The sequence below is a fragment of the Hypanus sabinus genome, chromosome 3 (assembly GCF_030144855.1).
Source record: "Hypanus sabinus isolate sHypSab1 chromosome 3, sHypSab1.hap1, whole genome shotgun sequence".
NCBI classification, from domain to species: Eukaryota; Metazoa; Chordata; class Chondrichthyes; order Myliobatiformes; family Dasyatidae; genus Hypanus; species Hypanus sabinus.
In genome coordinates this window covers 90,325,791-90,344,383 of record NC_082708.1, presented here as the reverse complement: position 1 = coordinate 90,344,383, position 18,593 = coordinate 90,325,791, and the positions used below count along the sequence as shown (strand labels likewise).

General features: G+C 41.8%; 1 protein-coding gene across 1 annotated transcript in view; it reads right to left on the bottom strand.

The window, feature by feature from the left end:
- myo16 (myosin XVI) overlaps window positions 1-18,593 on the bottom strand; it is a 502,924-nt gene that overhangs the window by 403,279 nt on the left and 81,052 nt on the right. The window contains exon 6 of the mRNA XM_059963452.1: window positions 5,022-5,147. Coding sequence (XP_059819435.1) covers window positions 5,022-5,147 — 126 coding nt within the window. The remainder of the gene's footprint in view (window positions 1-5,021; window positions 5,148-18,593) is intronic.

Below are 18,593 nucleotides of genomic sequence, written 5' to 3'. Positions count from 1 at the left end.
ATGGAAGTACTAACTGATTGGATTGAATTTATTGGTCTTTTTGTGACTAGAGTTCAGGTAAGTTCAGGCTGAAAGAGCAGTCATATGGAGACAGCATACGGAAGAATTTGTCATTCAGGACACTGAGTATAGAAGTTGGGAGATATGGTGTAGTTGGACAAGATGCTGGTGGGACTACACATGGAAGTTTTCATTCACATTTGATCACCCTGTTATAGGAATATGTTATTAAACTGGAAAGAGAGCAGAAAAGATTTACAAGTGTGTTGCTAGGACTCAAGGGAATGGGTTATAAGGAGAAGTTGGACAGGCTAGGAATTCTTTTTCCTGGAGAGTAGGAGACTGAGAACTGATTTTATTGAGGTGAATAAAAGCATGAGGGGTATGAAAGGTAAATACATTCAGCCTTTTTCCCTAGGTTTGGGGTATCAAGAGCTAGATGATACAGGTTTAAGGTGAGAAGGAAAGTATTTAATAGGAACTTAGAAATAACTTTTTTTACACACTGGCTGGTATGTAAATTGAATGAGTTGCCAGAGGAAGTGGTTTTGGCCGGCACAATAACAGCCAAATGGAGGAAAATAGATGGGGCACCTTGATCAGCATGGACTTGTTGGATGGAAGAGCCTGAGTAGGTGCTGTATGACTCCGTCACTCTATGGCATCAACCAGGGCATTCCCACATTGTTGAATGGATGCCAGTGTGTAAAGTTTACTGTTAAGGTTTTGATAGAATGTTTGCCTTCGAACTACAAATCAATTTTGCCTACCTGGAAGGGCTGTTTAACTCCCTGGATGGTTGTGTTACACCTCCTGTGACTGCAGGGGTCAGTGCCTGATGATATTGCCAGATATTCTCCTTCTTCAATTCTGCCAAATGGAATGAGATCCCACCACCTGCAGCAGCTTCTCTCTCGACCCTGTTCCTTCTGCCAGGAGCACTCCTCACTTGACTTATTGTCTAATCATTCCTCCCATCCTTGAACCCTGGCTCTTCCTCTTGCAATTGCAAGAGGTGTAACACCACCCCCACCACCATCCAGGGACCAACCCTTCCAAGTAAAGCAAAGGATAATCTGTACTTCCTCCTTCCTTGTCTACATCATCCAGTGTTCCCATATGGCCTTGTCTACAAAGGCGAAACGAAGCATAAACTGAGCAACCATTTTCCAGAGCACCTACGTTCAGTCTGCCACGATCACCCTGACTTCACAGATACATGCTATTACAGTTTCCCTTCCCATTCCCAGACTGACCTGTACATCCTCAGCCTTCTCAAATGCCAGGATGAGGCCAACCAGAAACTAGAAGAATAACACTGAATACATTCACCTGAGTAGTCAATAAAATGAGCATTAATCTTGCAGATGTCAGGTAACTCACTCCTCCACCGGTTTATTTCCTCCTCCTCCCTTTCTCTCTATCCTTCTAATCCTCCACCAATTCTCCAATTTTTATCTCCTTTATGTCAACGACTTCCCCACCCTCTGCCCTTCCAACTCATCTTGATACCTCACACCTTTGTGGTTCCATCAACCTATGTAAATAGTCAATTCACCTACAGGCTTCACTCATACCTCTCCCTGTCTGGTTCTGGTTCCTCTTGCCTCATGGCTCACATGCTCAACTCTTTTACATCAGGCTCCATCACTGGTAATCTACTTATCTCCTATCAGCTGTCATCTCCAACTTTTCTATTCCTCTACCCCATCACCCCACTCCATCAGCATCTCGGTTTCTATGTTCTCTCTCTCTTTCTTTACCTTGATCTAACTTTCAGCACCACTTCCCTCACCTACCTGACAAAGCTCATTTTGCTTTACTCCTCCTCAGTCCAACAATTACCTTCAGGTCATGTCTTACACTCATCTTTATACAGGCATCTTGCTTCTCCACTCTCCACTGATGCAGTATTATGACATGAGATGTTGACCATTCCTTTCCTTTTCTTGATGCTGCTGTTTCCAGCAGTTTGCTTGTTGTTGCAGTATCTTGCTTTGTGACACACACTGGTCTATTTGATGTCTCCTATATAAAATTCGGGCAGAACGTGGTTGTAGATGGAGCATTTTCTGCTTGGATTCTGGTGACTTGTGGTGTCCTGCAGGGATCTGTACTGGGACCTCTGCTTTTTGCCATTTTTATGAATGACTTGGATGAAAAAGTGAAAGGATGAGTTAATAAATTTGCAGATGATAGGAAGGTTGCTGGAGACGTACATAATGAAGACGGTTGTCATATGTTACAACGGGAAATTGACAGGATGCACAGCTGGTTTGAGAAGTGGCAGATGGAGTTCAATCTGGAAAAGTGTGAGGTGATTAACTTTGAAAGGTCAAAATTGAAGGCAAGATAGAGGATTAATAGCAGATTTCTTAAAAGTGTGGAGAAGCACAGGATCCTGGGGACCACATCCATAGACCCTTTAAAATTGCCACACAAATTGATAAGGCTGTTAAGCAGGCAGATGGAGTTCTAATTGAAATTCAACTTTATTGTCATCCAGCCATGCACATGCATGCAACTAAACAGAGCAAAGTTCCTCAGGGACCAAGATGCAAAAAACAGTACTTATATTTAATACAGCACATATAATAATATTAACAGATAAAAAGTATTCTGTAGACATACAAGTTAACATAAATTGCATGTATGACATATAGTTAAATATATAACGTATTACTGCCACTGGAGCCGACATAAATAATATGGATTAGGTAGAAACAGGCTGTTCAGAAGTCTCGGAAGCTGGGAGAAGAAGCTGTCATCCAGCCTACAGTCCATGTTTTTATACTGTGGTGCCTTCTGCCTGATGGTAGGAGATCAATGAGATTTTGGGACAGATGAGAAGGGTCCTTGACAATGCTGGAGGCTCTGCAAATTCAGCTCTTTTGGTACATGTCCCGGATGGGTGTGAGGGTGGTAAGAGACCCCAATCTGTAACATGGTATTGCAGTCAGATACTTTGTAATTCCCATACGAGATGGTCAAGACACTCTCAATGGTGCTCCAAAAGAATGTGGTTAGAGTGAGGGGAGGAGCCTCACTTGCCTCAATCTCATCAGGAAATGGAGGCACTGCTGTGCTTTCTTGACTAAAGTGATGATGTTGAGGGACCAGGTGAGATCACTCGTGATGTGCATTCCAAGAAATTTGGTGCTCCTGACTCTCTCCACATAGAGCCATTGATGTGCTGTAAGGAGAGGTCACCCTGCACCTTCCTAATGTCCACAATTATCTCTTTAGTCTTGTCCACATTGAGACTCAAATTGTTGTGTACACACCAGTCCGCAAGCTACTCCGTATGCTGACTCTTCACTGTTGCTGATGAGGCCAATCATCAACCAAATATTGAAAGAATACCTACCTTCATCATCTACTTTCTCAGACTTCCCTTGATATCATGATCACATTTGTGTGGGTGTCAAGTTTCCTTAGTTAGGTTGAAGCACTGAAAAAGTAGAAATGCTTATCTAAGTGGATGCAAGCAGTTAGCCCTCATCATCTCCATTCAGAGCTTGCTGTAGAAGTTTGTCAGGAAGACAAGCAGGATGTTTTTGCAGTTTTATGCACTGTACTCAGTTCCATTCATGACCCTGTTAACAAAACAATCTATGGTTAAAAGCAGCTAAAGTCCTCACAATATTCAGGTGTGAGTTCATATGTGACAAGTAACATTCATGCCAGATAAATGCCCAACTTCTAATATCCTCTAGTTTCCATTCACTGTTATTAAACCTTATTAAATGCACAATGTCAATAAGGATATATAGTCACAATTTCCTTCATGTTGGCCTAGAACATCTCACCCAATAGTACCTTCTCCACTTAGAAAGCAATGGGATTGGAATTGGTTTAATATTGTCATATGCACTGAAGCACAATGAAAACTTGTCTTGCAAACTGTTCACACAGAACATTACAGTAGTGCTTTGGGGTAATAGAATGTAGAAGGAAGCTAATAAGGTGCAAGGTCATGAAGGGTCAAGAGTCCATCTTATTGTACCAGGAAACTATTAAGCAGCCTTGTAAGAGTCAGGAAGTTATGTTGTAGCCTTATAAAACTTTGGTTAGGCCATTTCTGGATTATTGTATTTAATCGGTTCTGAAATCAAGAAGAACATGAAGGCTATGGAGAGGTGTAGAAGAGGTTTACCAAGCTTCGTCCCGGATTAGAGGGCTTGCACTATGAAAAGAGTCTCAACAAACTAGGGTTGTTTTCTCTGGAATAGTAGAGGCTCTGGGGAGACCTGATAAGATTATGTGACAGAGACAGAGTTGCAACAGCAAGCTCATATCCAACATCAGAAAGACCAAGCAACTGATTGAGGACTTCAGGAGATCACACAGCATACCTTATAGAGGGGACATCCATATCTCATAGGATTTATCCTTGGAACAACACTTTGATGCAATCACAAAGAAGGCATGTCAGCAGCTAAACTACATTAGGGGTTTAGGAAGGCTTGGTATGTCACCAAAAAGATCTTGCAACATTCTACAGATGTATCATGGAGATAATTATGACTTGTTGCATCATAGCCTGGTGTGGAGGCTCCAATCAATGTGCAGGATCATGAGGCTTAGCAATTCATAGACTCAGCCAGTTCCATCTCCCCCTCCATCATCAGATTTCCAAACAGTCCATGAACCCATGAATATCATTATTCTTCTTTTTCACCCCTCATTCCTTTTGCAAAATTTATCTATCTTTGTAATATTTTTATGTGGTACTCCGTACCGCTGCTGAAAAACAACTTTCATGACATATTTTCATGAAATAATAATAAATCTAATTATGATACTGATTCAAAAGATTACCGCACAGGCCCAAAAGTTAAGACAGCTTGCAATACACCACCAAACATTTTCAAAACAAAATTTATTTTAACATTAATCAGTGACTACACACTTTCATCCTTTTCCAAAATCTATAGTGCCTGACATTGTTGCATATAACAGAAAGCTGCACTCTTGTTGATCTTCCTGGTGTAAGGTAGAAGATTTAGACAACAATCTACCTGTCCATACTTTGCAGCTAAATGAAGTGGTGTCCAGAAGCAATTATCATAGACATCAGGGTCAGCTCTGTTCTCCAGAAGTACGGCAGAGACATCCATATAGCCACTAGCACATGCCATGTGTAGCTGCAAAGAGTGGTAAGATTAAGTAATAATTACAATGCAAACAAAATTGGTAACCATAATTACATAAAATTACCAGAGATACATAATTATGCAGAGGAAATTGCCAAAGAATATGGCTAACATTAGACATACTTTGAAGAAGATTACTTGTCATTGCTTAAGACAGATTTTCAGCTGAAGGGAAACCATAATGATTGGAAACATGGCTGGGTGGCAGTAATTAGTTATATTTCAAGGAATTGCAACACCTTCCATATTTTCAGCATTTTTAGCATTTTCAGCAGCAGACTTTAGAAAATACATTTCAATGGAATACAGTCGTAGTCATAGAGCATGACAACACAGAAACAGACCCTTCAGCCCATCTATTCTGTGCAAAAGTATTAATCTGCTTGGCTCCATTAACTTGCACTCAGTCCATGGTCCTTCATACACCTCCCATCCATGTACCTAGTCAAATTTCTCATAAATGTTGAAATCGAACCTGTACTGACCACTTCCACTGGCAGCTCATTCCACACTTGCACCACCATCTGAGTGAAGAAGTTCTGCCTATTATTCGCCTTAGACATTTCACCTTTCACCCTTAACCAATGACCTGCAGCTCTAGTCTTACCCAACCTCAGTGGAAGAAGCCTGATGCCTTTAACCTGTCTATGTACCTCATAATTTTGAATATCTCTATGAAATTTTCCCTCATTCTCCTACACTCTAGAAAATAAAGCTATTCCCTAACCTATCTAACCTTTCCTTAGAACTTGAGTACTCAGTTTTGGCAACATCCTCATAAATTTTCTCTGTACTCTTTCAATTTAATTGATAACTTTTTTGTAGGTAGGTGACGAAAATGGTACACAGTAATCCAAATTAGGCCTCACCAATGTTTTAAACAATTTCAATATAACATCCCAATTCCTGTACTCAGTACTTTGATTAATGAGTTAATGTGCCAAAAGCTAACTTTACAACCCTATCTATCTGTGATGCCACTTAAAGTAATACTAGTCCTGTGTTTCCATATCCTTCTGATCTACTACACTTCTCAGTACCCTACTGTTCACTGTGTAAGTCCTACCCTGGCTTCTCCTCCCAAAATGCAACACCACACATTATCCTGTATTAAATTCCAAGTGCCATTTTTCAACCCATTTTGCAGCTGGTCCAGATTCTGCTGCAAGCTTTGATAGGCTTCCTTGCTGTCCACTACACCACCAATCTTGGTGTCACCTGTAAATTTACTGATCCAGTTTAACCCATTTTCATCCTGATCAGTGATATAGATGACAAACCACTATGGACCCAGCACCAATCACTGCAGCACACCACCAGTTAGAGAAGCAAACATTAGAGGAACCAACTGACTGGCTCCTTCTGCAAAACCAATGGCTAATCCAATTTACTACTTGTTCCTGAATGCCAAGCAACTGAACTTCCTTGGATGTTTCCTATGCGGGACTTAGTCAAAAGCTTACCTTACAGAAGTCTATACAGATTACATCCACTGCCTTCCTTTCATCACGTTTCCTAGTAACCTTCTTGGAAAGCTCTATAAGATTGACCCCTATGCACAAAGCTATGTTGATGATCCTTAATTAGAATAACTTCTAATAATTAATCCAACAGGCTGACCAGCCTGTAATTTCCCTACAGACCTCATAATACATATACATACACATAATACATATACAGACTGTATAAGCCTACAGACTTTCACAGCTATCTGGACTATTCCTCTTCCCACCCTGTCTCTTGCAAAAATGCTATCCTCTTCTCACAATTCCTCCGTCTCCGCTGCATCTGCTCTCAGGATGAGGCTTTTCATTCCAGGACAAAGGAGATCTCTTCCTTTTTTAAACAAAGGGGCTTCCCTTCTTCCACCATCAACTCTGCTCTCAAACGCATCTCTCCCATTTCCCGCACATCTGCCCTCACCCCATCCACCCACCACCCCACTCAGGATAGGGTTCCCCTTGTCCTCACCTACTTCCTTGTACTCAGCCTCCAGGTCCAACGTATAATTCTCCGTAACTACCGCCACCTCCAACGGGATCCCACTACCAAGCACACCTTTCCCTCCCACACTCTTTCCGCTTTCCGCAGGGATCGCTCCCTACACGACTCCCTTGTCCATTCATCCCCCCCCATCCCTTCCCACCGATCTCCCTCCTGGCACTTATCCTTGTAAGCAGAACAAGTGCTACACCTGCCCTTACACTTCCTCCCTCACCACCATTCAGGGCCCCAGACAGTCCTTCCAGGTGAGGTGACACTTCAACTGTGAGTCGGCTGTTGTGGTATACTGCATCCGGTGCTCCCGGTGTGGCCTTTTATATATTGATGAGACCCGATGCAGACTGGGAGACCATTTCATTGATCACCTACGCTCAGTCCGCCAGAGAAGGCAGGATCACCAAGTGGCCACACATTTTAATACCACGTCCCATTCCCATTCTGATATGTCTATCCATGGCCTCCTCTACTGTCAAGATGAATCCACACTCAGGTTGGAGGAACAACACCTTATATACCGGCTGGGTAGCCTTCAACCTGATGACATGAACACTGACTTCTCTAACTTCCATTAATGCCTCTCCTCCCCTTCTTACTCCATCCCTGACATATTTATTTGTTTGTTTTTTTTCTCTCACTCTGCCCGTTCACCATCTCCCGCTGGTGCTCCCCCCTCCCTAGGCCTCCCGTCCGATGATCCTTTCCCTTCTCCAGCTCGGTATCACTTTCGCCAATCACCTTTCCAGCTCTTAGCTTCATCCCACCTCCTCCGGTCTTCTCCTATCATTTTGCATTTCCCCCTCCCCCCACTACTTTCAAATCTCTTAGTATCGCTCCTTTCAGTTAGTCCTGACGAGGGGTCTCGGCCCGAAATGTCAACAGTGATATAGATGCTGCCTGGCCTGCTGTGCTCTACCAGCATTTTGTGTGTGTTGTCTGTAATTTCCCGACTTATTCTTACAACCCTTCTTAAACAATGGAAAAACATTAGCTACCCTTCAATCCTCTGGCACCTCACCTGTGGCTAAAGATGTTTGAAATACTTCTGCTAGAGCCACTTGAAACTATTGCACTTGCCTCCTACAAGTTCTGATGGGACGCCTTGAGAAGCCCTGGGTGTTTACCCACCAGAGTTTACCTTGAAACAGCAAGTACCTTTGCTTCAAGTGGATAGAAAAACTCTGATAATACAGATGAATAAACTACATTAGGGCTAGCCAGATATGATGCGAACGGAGAAAAGGAGTTACCAGAATTTGTTAAATTTGATATTGAGTCCAGAAGGCTACAACATACTCAGAAGTGTAGTTGCTATTCAAATTTACATAGGGCAACGCTTTCTACTGACATTACCTAAACTGCTGGGCATTTTCTACAACTCAGATGTGAAATTCACAGACTTTTTGTGTATTCTGTCTCTCTAACCTCCTTCATAAATGTATCAACTGGATGGCTGCAACAACAGTTTATCAGCATGAGAAACTTAGCTTCCAAGAGAGGTATTTTCAATGTACTATCTATCTCACTTCCACACTTTATGCAAGTTAAATATAACTTATTTTCTATCTTTTCTATTTTTGGCAAAGGGTCTTCAACCTGAAACATTACATCTACTTGTTATGTGGTCATAGAAAAGTACAGCACAGAAACAGGCCATTCGGCCCATCTAGTCTGTGGCGAGCCATTTGAACTGCTATGGCCCTCAATAGCCCTCTCATTCTTGTACCTATCCAAACTTCTCTTAAAATATTGAAATCAAAATGGCACCCAGCACTTGCTTTAGCAGTTTGTTCCACATGGCTCACTACCCTAAATGAAGTTTCTCATCATGGTCCCATTTAACATTACACCTTTCATCCTTAGAACCCTTAAGTTCTAGTTGTAGTCCCACCTATCCTTAGTGTAAAAAGCCTGCTTGCGTTTACCCTTTCTCTACTCCTCATAATTTTGTATGCCTCTGTCAAATCTCCCTTCAATCTTCTATGTTCCAAGGAATAAAGTCCTAACCTATTCAAGCTTTCTTTATAACTCAGGTTCTCCAGACCTGGCAACATCCTTGTAAACTATTTACATCATTCCTGTGGGTATGTAATGAAAATTGTACAGATTTCACCAATGACTTTTACACCTTCCACATAACAACCCATCTCCTGAACTCAGTACTTCAACTTATGAAGGCCAATGTGCGAAAAGCTTTCTTTACGACTTGCGTCAGCAATTGAAATGAATTATAGGTTTGTATTCCCAGATCCCCTTGTTCTACTGTACTCCTCAGTACCCAACCATTCACTGTGTAAGGCTGACCCTAGTTGATCCCACCGAAGGGTAACACCTCGCTCATGTCTACATTAAATTCCATCTGCCGTGTTTCAACCCATTTTTCCAGCTGGTCCACGTGCCACTGCAAGCCATGTTATTCTTCCTCACTGTCCACTAATCCCCAATCTTGGTGTCATCTGTGAATTTGCTGACCCAGTTCACTACATTATCATCCAGTTCATTGATATAGATGACAATCAACAATGGATCTGGCACCACTCCCTGTAGCACACCACTAGTGACAGGCCTCCAGTCAGAGAAGCAACCATCTACTACCACTCTCTGGCTTCTCCTGCAAAGACAATGTCTAATCCAATTTACTACCTCATCTTGAACCTTCTTGACCAGCCTCTCATATGGTTCCTTGTCACCACCCACTGCCTTGCCTTCATCAACTTTCCTGGTATCTGCCTCAAAATATTCTACAAGATTGGATAGACATGGCCTACCATGCATAAAGCCATGCTGGGCATCCCTAATCATTCCATATCTATCTAAATTCACATATATCTTGTCCTTTAGAATACCTTTCAATAACTTTCCCAATACTGATGTTAGGCTAACTGGCCTATAATTTCCTGATTCGTTTTCAGAGCCTTTCTTAAAGAGCAGAACAACATTAGCTATCCTTCAATCCTCTGGTAATTGACCTAGTGGGAAGATATGCTAGTGCTGCATGGGGCTGGGCATTTAAACTAGAATTTTAGGGGATGGAAATTGGGATGCCAGAACAGATAGTGGAGAGGTTGTGAAGACAGCTGTTAAGATTTCAGACAAAGTTGGGAGTCAAAATATTGTGCATGATTCAACTAATGTCTTGATCTGCATACATTTCAATGCAAGAATATTTTAGGAAAGCCAGATGAGCTCAGGGCATGGATCAACACATGGAGTTATAATATTATAGCCATTAGTGAGATGTGGTTGCAGGAGGGGCAGAGGCAGGCAGCTCAATATTCTGAGGTTCCAGTTTTTTTAAACACGACAGAGCAGGAGTGATTAAAGAAAGGATGGTGTTACTAGTCAGGGAAAATTTCATAGCAGTGCTGTCAGGTTGGGCTGGAGAACTCATCTTGTGAGGCATTATAGATGGAAATGAGGAATAATAAAGATATTACCAATTTTATTTGTGTATATTACAGACAACCTAACAGTCCGCATGATTCAGAGGAATAAATCTGTAAAGAGGTCGCAGGCTGTTGGAAGAATCATAAGGCTGATTTTAACTTTCCACATATTGACTGGGTTTCTAATACTGCAAAAGAACTGGATGGGATATAGCTTGTCAAGTATGTTCAGAAAAGTTTCTTCAATCAGTACAGAGAAGTCCTAATGAGAGGGTGAGATACTCGATCTCTTAATAGAGGAAGAGACAGGGCAGGTGACAAGGCCTAGACAGAGTAGATGTGGAAAGGATGTTTTCCATGGTGGGAGACTCGAGGACAAGAGCCTCAAAACCCTTTCAAAACAGAAATGTGGAGAAATTTTTTAGCCAAAGGGTGGTGAATTTGTGGAATTTGTTGTAACATGCGGCTGTGGAGGCCGGGTCATTGGGTGTATTTAAGGTAGAGGATGATAGGTTCTTGACTGGACATGGCATCAAAGTTTATAGGGAGAAGACCCGGAAATGGGGTTAAGGAGGGGGAAAAAGGGATCAGCCATGACTGAATGGTGGAGCAGACTCAATGGGCCAAATACCCCAATTCTGCTTCTATGTCTTATAGTCTTAATTTCAAGGCAATTATGGAGAAGGACATGTCTAGTCATCAGATGGAGCTTCTAAACTGGAGAGAGGCCAACTTTGATGATATCAGAAAGAATTTGGCAAATGTGGTTTAGGACAGGCTGGTTTCTGGAAAAGGTGTACTCGGTAAGTGGAAGGACTTCAAAAGTAAAGTTTTGAGAGCCTGTGCTTGTATCTTACCTGTCAGAATGAAAGGTAAAAATAACAGGTGTAAGAAACCTTAGTTAAGTAAAAAAGGAGGTGCATTGCAGGTCTATGTAGGTAGGAACAAGTGAGGTGCTTCTGGACTATAAGAAATGCAAGAGAATATTTAAGAAAGAAATCAGGAGGGCTAAAAGAAGGCATGGTTGCCCTGGCAGAGAAGGTGGAGGAGATTCTTAAGGGGTTCTACAGATATGTTAAGACAAAAGGATTGCAAGCAACAAAACTGGTCCTCTGGAACATCAGAATGGTAATCCACGCTTGGAGCCAAAAGAGATGGGGGAGATCTTAAATAGTTTTTATGCATTTGGATTTACTCAGGAAACAGACACAGAGTTTAAAGAAGTGAGGTGAAACAGGATCAAATTCATGGACCCTACAGAGATTACGGAGGATAAAATGTTTGCTGTCTTGAGACAAATTAGGCTGGATAAATCCCAGGAGACTGACAAGGTGTTCCTTTGAAACCTGGAGGAGGCAAGTGCAGAAATTGCAGGGGCCCTAGCAGAGAGTTTAAATCATCTTTAGCAACAGGCGAAGTACCAGAGGATTGGCTTTCCACAGATCCTGTCAAACATGCTGAATCGAATCTGCCAGCATTTTCTGGTATTATTTCAGATTTGCAGCATCTAAAGATTTTTGATTTTCTTTCATGGTTGCAATGTCATAGAATCACAGAGTTTTACAAACACAGCAACATGTTCAACTTCAGCCCTGCTTGTCCCTGTTGACCAAAATGCCCATCTCAGCTAATCCCATTTGTCTGTGTTTAGCCCATGTTTCTCTAAAGTGTCTCTATCTATGTATCTGTTGAAATGTCTTTTAAACTTTGTAAATGTACCTGCATCTGTCAGGTTGCTCCATATTCTCATCACACTCACTGTGAAAAAAAACTTGCCCTTCAAGTTCCCTTTAATCTTATTCTTTTCACCTTACTTCCCTGCCATCTAGCTTTTGATTCCTTCAACCTGAGAAAAAGAATCTGACCATTCAGTCAGGGCCCGGTCCAGTCCAGAATCCGTGTTCCGGGTCTCGATCCGGTCCAAGGGCTCCGGATTCCGGGTCCTGCAGTTGTCCCTCCCGTCACCCGTGAACTAGTTAGGACCCACCTGGCTCAAGGAGGCACACCTGTGACTCATTGAGCTGCAGGTGTTTATAAGGGACCTTGGGACTGGAACCAGGCAGGTGGTTGTTTTGTTCTGTTTACTGTTCTCCACCGGCTCCGAACTCTTCTCTGCATTCTGTTATCCTGTCCGGGCTCAGATCTACTCCTCATCCTGCTTCTCTGCCATGTACCAGTACTGCCAGGTTGGTCCGCTCCCCCACGTTTCCTCCCATGCGCTGGTCCCGCTTCTCTGCTCATTTGTGTTGTTCGTGCGGTCGTACTGTCTGCAGGCTGTTCCCGATTTTCCTGTTATCATGACTGTTGTGTTGGTCACTCTGGACCTATGCCTGTTCCTACCCCTTGCCTCCATCGGGCAGGCCCGGCCGGTCAGCCACTGCCCGGCAGGGGTTCTGCCCTGTCCTCCTCTTCCGCCCGAACCCTGGGATTGTGCCCCGCACCTGCCTAGGGGTCTGCGTCGTGCCCAGGCCTCTGATGTTTCCACCTGGGAGGCAGACCTACCCGGGATAAAAGCGGCCTGTCCAGGGAGGGCTCTCCGCCAGCTTATCTAGCCACCTAGACCTGCCTGCCTGAACCCCAGGGACCTGTCTGTCTGCCTGCCTGAACCCCGGGGACCTGACTGCCTGAACTTGATCCCCGGGAGCCCACTCCGCTCTGCCTGCCCGAGCCCCGGGAGCCCGCTCCGCTCTGCCTGCCCGAGCCCCTATCGACCTGAATCCCAGCTGTACCCTTAAATGCCATGGCATCCCCATCCTGTCCTCCCCCTAGTACTTCAGTGTCTGCATCCTACATTTGGGTCCACCCAGCTGCATTCCTGACACATTCACCTTATCTGTTCCTGCCATGTTTTTATCTACATCTATAAAGTCACTCCTCAGTCTCCTATGTTCCAGCTAAAATAGCCTTACCTTATCTAGTTTCACCTTAACACAGTCCCAGCAGCATAATTGTGATTTTTTTTTCTGCACCTTCTCTAGCTTAATTACATACTTCCTACATTTAAATGACTAAAATCACTTTCAAGATTCCAGGTATGTATGAAAACTCTTTTCTGAAAGAACCTCACAAGTTTGTATGTCTACCATACGAAAGGATAGGCATACAGTACACAGGAACACTATCTTCTTCAAGTTCCCATCCAGGCCATGCACCATCCTGACATAGTATATCATCATTGCTCCTGGGTCAACATGTTGGAATCCTTTGAGGGGATCTGTGTGGTAAGTTTTCTTCAACAAATGTTGGCCAATATCTGAATCACTACCAGAATAGGTACTGGATTCAGATACAATTACTATGCTACAATTACTACGATGAGATACAATTATCAGATTACTATTACTATTATCAGATACAATTACTATGTTTAAGGACCAATCAAAAAGATACTAAAATAAGCCAGATAAAGAAAGGTACGGGTCTGTTGTAGGCAAATCAGACTAGTGTAGAGGTCAGCATGGATGTGGGAAAAGGTCCTATGATTCTTTCATCAAGGTGAGAATATCTTCACTACAGGAACTGCAATAGTCCAAAAACGAAGGCAATCAATATCTTCTCAAAAGCACTTAGGGATGAGCAGTATCTGTAAACCTCATCAGATTTTGTTTTCTCTCTTTACATCCTCAATAACTTAACATCTTATCTGCACAATAAATAATGCTCATATACCATGGAATTGTCCTCGTTGGGTCTCAACACCTCCCTCTGTAACTGGATCCCGGACTGCTTGACATAATTATGTTGTAGATTTGTTAGTTTACTTGTGGTAATGTTACTTTATGTCTTATGTGTGTGAATTACATTATATGTCATGTGTTGTGCATCTTAGTTGAGAGGAACATTGTTTCATTTGGTAGTATACATGTGTATAGCTGAATGACAATAGATTTGAACTTGAAAAGGGTAAAGTTCAAATGAACAATATAGTATCGAATTTATATTAAGAATGAATTCCTCTAAACTTTGATTTATATACTCTTTTCAAAATGACATACAGAAAAAAATGTGGCTAAAGGTTGAAAAGGTAGTTTGCTTTCCACAGGACAATGACATCAGTTTAAGCTATACTTCTGGAAATAGACCCAACTGAACCATTCGCAATAGGGCCCAAGTAGAATGACTTTAACAGGAAGGTGATGAAGATTTGAGTCTAGAAAAATCTTAAAGGCTTTCTCAAGTTGATATGGAAACCCAAATACAATTGTAATTGGAAAAGGGAAGACTGGAGAAAAGAAAGAAGACCTTGGCTAGAAAATGGATTTCACTCATTCCTGGTACATGAAATTAATGCCATATTTTTGCCCTTTTGCAAAGCTGGGTATCTGAAAATTTGCAGAAGTAAGATGTCTCCTGCTATAAAATAATCATTATTGTGACATTTTCCCTTTACTATTGATTTATGTTTAAAACAGTTGCATTAATTCTCTTTAATGACTTAGGTGAAGTATTTTAGCCTAGCTATCACTTTTTTAGAGTACAATCTCTTAATTCACTGAAATTCATTAGTCCAATAGTGAGTTACGTAGAAATGAGAATATAGAACAGTTCAGCATGGACCAGGCTCTTCAGCACATAATGTTTGTCCCCAAAGTATTTAAAAATAGCTCCTAATTAATCTATTCCTATTGCCCATACATTGTTCTTATCCCTCTTCTCTCTATATGTTGATGTGCCTGTCGAAAACACTCCTCTGTTTTTGGACTTCACCTCCACCCCTGGAAATGCATTGCAGGCCTCTACCACTCTTTGCATAAAAACCTGCCTCACAAATATCCTTTTCATTTCTCTCTCTGACCTTGTCTGCATGCACTCTAGTATTAGACAGGTCAATCCTAGGAAAAACAAGATAGTACCTGTTTAACTATGCCTTGTATAATTTTGAAAATTTCTATCAAGTCTCCCCTCAGCCTCAGTAGCTCTAAGGAAAATAGCCGCGGTCTGGCCAATCGGTCCTTACAGTGTGTGTCCTCTATACCAGGCACCATTCTGGTAAAACACCTTTGACCCTTTTCTTAAAGCCTCCAAACCTTCCTGTAATGAAGCAACAAGAACTGAATGCAATACTCTAAAATGGGAGTTTTATAAAGCTAGAACATAACTTCCTGGCTCTTACATACAATACTTCAACTAGTAAAGTTTACCACTCTATCAATCTGTGTGGTCACTTTTGGGGAGTTAGGTATCTGGATCCCATGATATCTCTATGATTCAACACTGTTAAGAATCTGACCATTAACCATGATCTCCCTGAATGTCAATTCTCCCAAGGTGCAGTAGCTCTCTCTTCTGCCACTTTTCCACACACACCTGCACCTGATCTACATCACGCTATATCTGCCTCTAATCCTACCCGCTATGGGTAAGTTGATTTTGCATCCAAACAGCCAAGTCAGAATTGGACACAGCAGCAGGCTAGTCTGGAGATTAAATTTGGGTGTACAATGGCAAATACCAGTGCATGTTCAAGAACTCATTTGAGGATCTGAACGACTACACCGGGCTCATTACAGACTTTATTAAAACCACTATGGATGAGTGTGTTCCCACAAAATCATTCAGGGTTTTCCCCAATCAGAAGCCCTGAATGAACAATGAAATCTGGAACCTGCTGAGAGCCAGATCAGAGGCATTCAAGCCTGGTGAGGAAGAATGATACAAGAGGTGTTGGTATGATCTCTGGAAAGGCACATTTCCGGTGAAGTAGAGATTCTGAACTAGAATGGAATCAATGATGGACGCTTAACAGCAGTGGCAGTGTTTGAGTGCTTTAACTTCCTACAAAGCTAAATCTTGCAACATGAGGGACAGCAGAGCTTCACTTCCAGATGAGCTCAATATCTTCTATGCTCACCCTGACCACCAGAACAGGGAGGAATCATTGCCATCACCCAATGTTTCCCAATGATCCTTTGGTCTCATGTAACCCAGGCTAATTAAACTCAAAGATGTAATGTTAGAAAACTCCACCTGTGGAGGGATGAAAATGAGGTTTACCAAGTTTAAAAAAAAAACTTGTGAAAAAAAGGCTATGCAGGAACGAGGGAGGGCAATGCAGGAAAGTGAGAGAAACGCAACAAACTATTAGAAACTAAAGATATAAAACTGTTAAATGTGAAATTAGTAGCAAGTACCTCTACCCTACTTACTTGAAAACCTCAGGGTGAAACCCTTGGAGAAGAAATGATAGCGATAAAAGATCTATTGAAGTTATGACTATAATGAGCAGCAGCTATAACAAGACAATATCGGCAGAGGCAAATGTCCAAGATCTCTACTGTGTAACTGGGAATTAGTTCTGTTAAATCACACCAAGTGATTTGGTCAGGTTTTTTTTTGAATAAGTTTGTGAATCGACATTCCATGGATGATCAACTATTTCATCCAACAAAACAAGAAACAGATGGCGAGCCATCCAAGATGAAGAACCAGCACGGGAACAAAATGTTTCCTGACGTAGAGGATGGTTCGATGTACAAGATTATTTTCATTTGAAGGATCTGAATTAGATTTTCTGCAAGAATTGATTACTTTTGCAAAGACTTTAATGTTACTGAATGAAATTTACTTTAAATGTTGTGATGTTAATAGATAAGCTGTATAGATAAATAATTTAGTTATAGATAAATAATGTAGTTAAGCTGTATAGATAAATAATCTTTGAATTTTAATTTCAATTTGTGACATACTTAAGAATAGGAATTCAATTAATTTTCTAACTAGGGATGAATAAAAAGGAAAAGTTAGTCTATTAACTAGGGAATAGCACTACATCTAATTAGTTAGAGAAATTGGTGTAACAAAGGTTATTCTAATGAATATCACTGATTCTAACTAAACAAGACTTCGGTTCTTGTTGATAACTGGGATTTGGAACCTCAACAGAATGCTGGAATTTTGAATTGTTCTTACTCATGTGAATATTTTGTATATCTTGTTTTTTTATAAACAAAACTTACCTCCAGAAGTGTGTATTTTCTATTCACTGCCTCCTTTCAATGTCTAGAGCTTCTGATGGCCTACTAGCTCCTAGTGTAGTACTATGTAATTTGATTTTTCTCATGGAGTGCAGTGACCAGTCAAACGAGATAAGAAAAGTGTTACACACAGTATCTGTAGATGATGTGCAGGTTGCGATCAAGGGAATGAATCCAAGAAAAGTATCTAGTCCGGATTTAGAAAGGAGTGGATCTATTAGACAGACGCAGCATGGATTCAGAAAGGGTAGGTCCTGTTTGACAAATTTACTGGAGTTCTTTGAGGACATAATGAGTGCAGTGGATAGAGAAGAACAGGTGGATGTCATATACTTGGATTTCCAGAAGATGTTTGATAAGGTGCCACACAAGAGACTTATAAATAAGATACAGATTCATGGAGTCGGAGGAAGTGTATTGGCATGGACAGTGGATTGGTTAACCAATAGAAGGCAGAGTTGGTATAAATGGGTATTTCTCCGGTTGGCAGTCCCTGGTGGGTGGGGTGCTGTAGGAGTCGGTAATGGGCCCACAGCTGTTGATGATTTGGAGGAGGGGACTGAGTGTGGCATAGCAAAATTTGCTGATGACACTAAACTGAGCGGAAAAGAAAATTGTACAGAGTATGTTAAGAGTGTGCAGGGGGATATAGATAGGTTAAGTGAGTGGGCCAAGGTCTGGCAGATAGAATACAATGTTGGTAAATGCCAGATCATCCAATCTGGAAGGAGTAATATAAGATGAAAGATTGCAGCAAGCTGTTGTGCAGAGGGCCTTGAGAGTGCTTGTGCATGAATTGCAAAAAGTTGGCTTGCAGGTACAACAGGTTATTAAGAAGACAAACGGAATGTTGGCCTTCATTGCTAGAGGGATTGAATTCAAGAGCAGGGAAGTCATGCTGCAACTATACGGGGTACTGGTGAGGCCACACCTGGAGTACTGTGTGCAGTTCTGGTCTCTGTACTTGAGGAAGGATATACTGGCTTTGGAGGCAGTGCAGAGGAGGTTCACCAGGTTGGTTCCAGAGATGAAAGGGTTAACCTGTGAGGAGAGATTGAGTTGCCTGGGACTACACT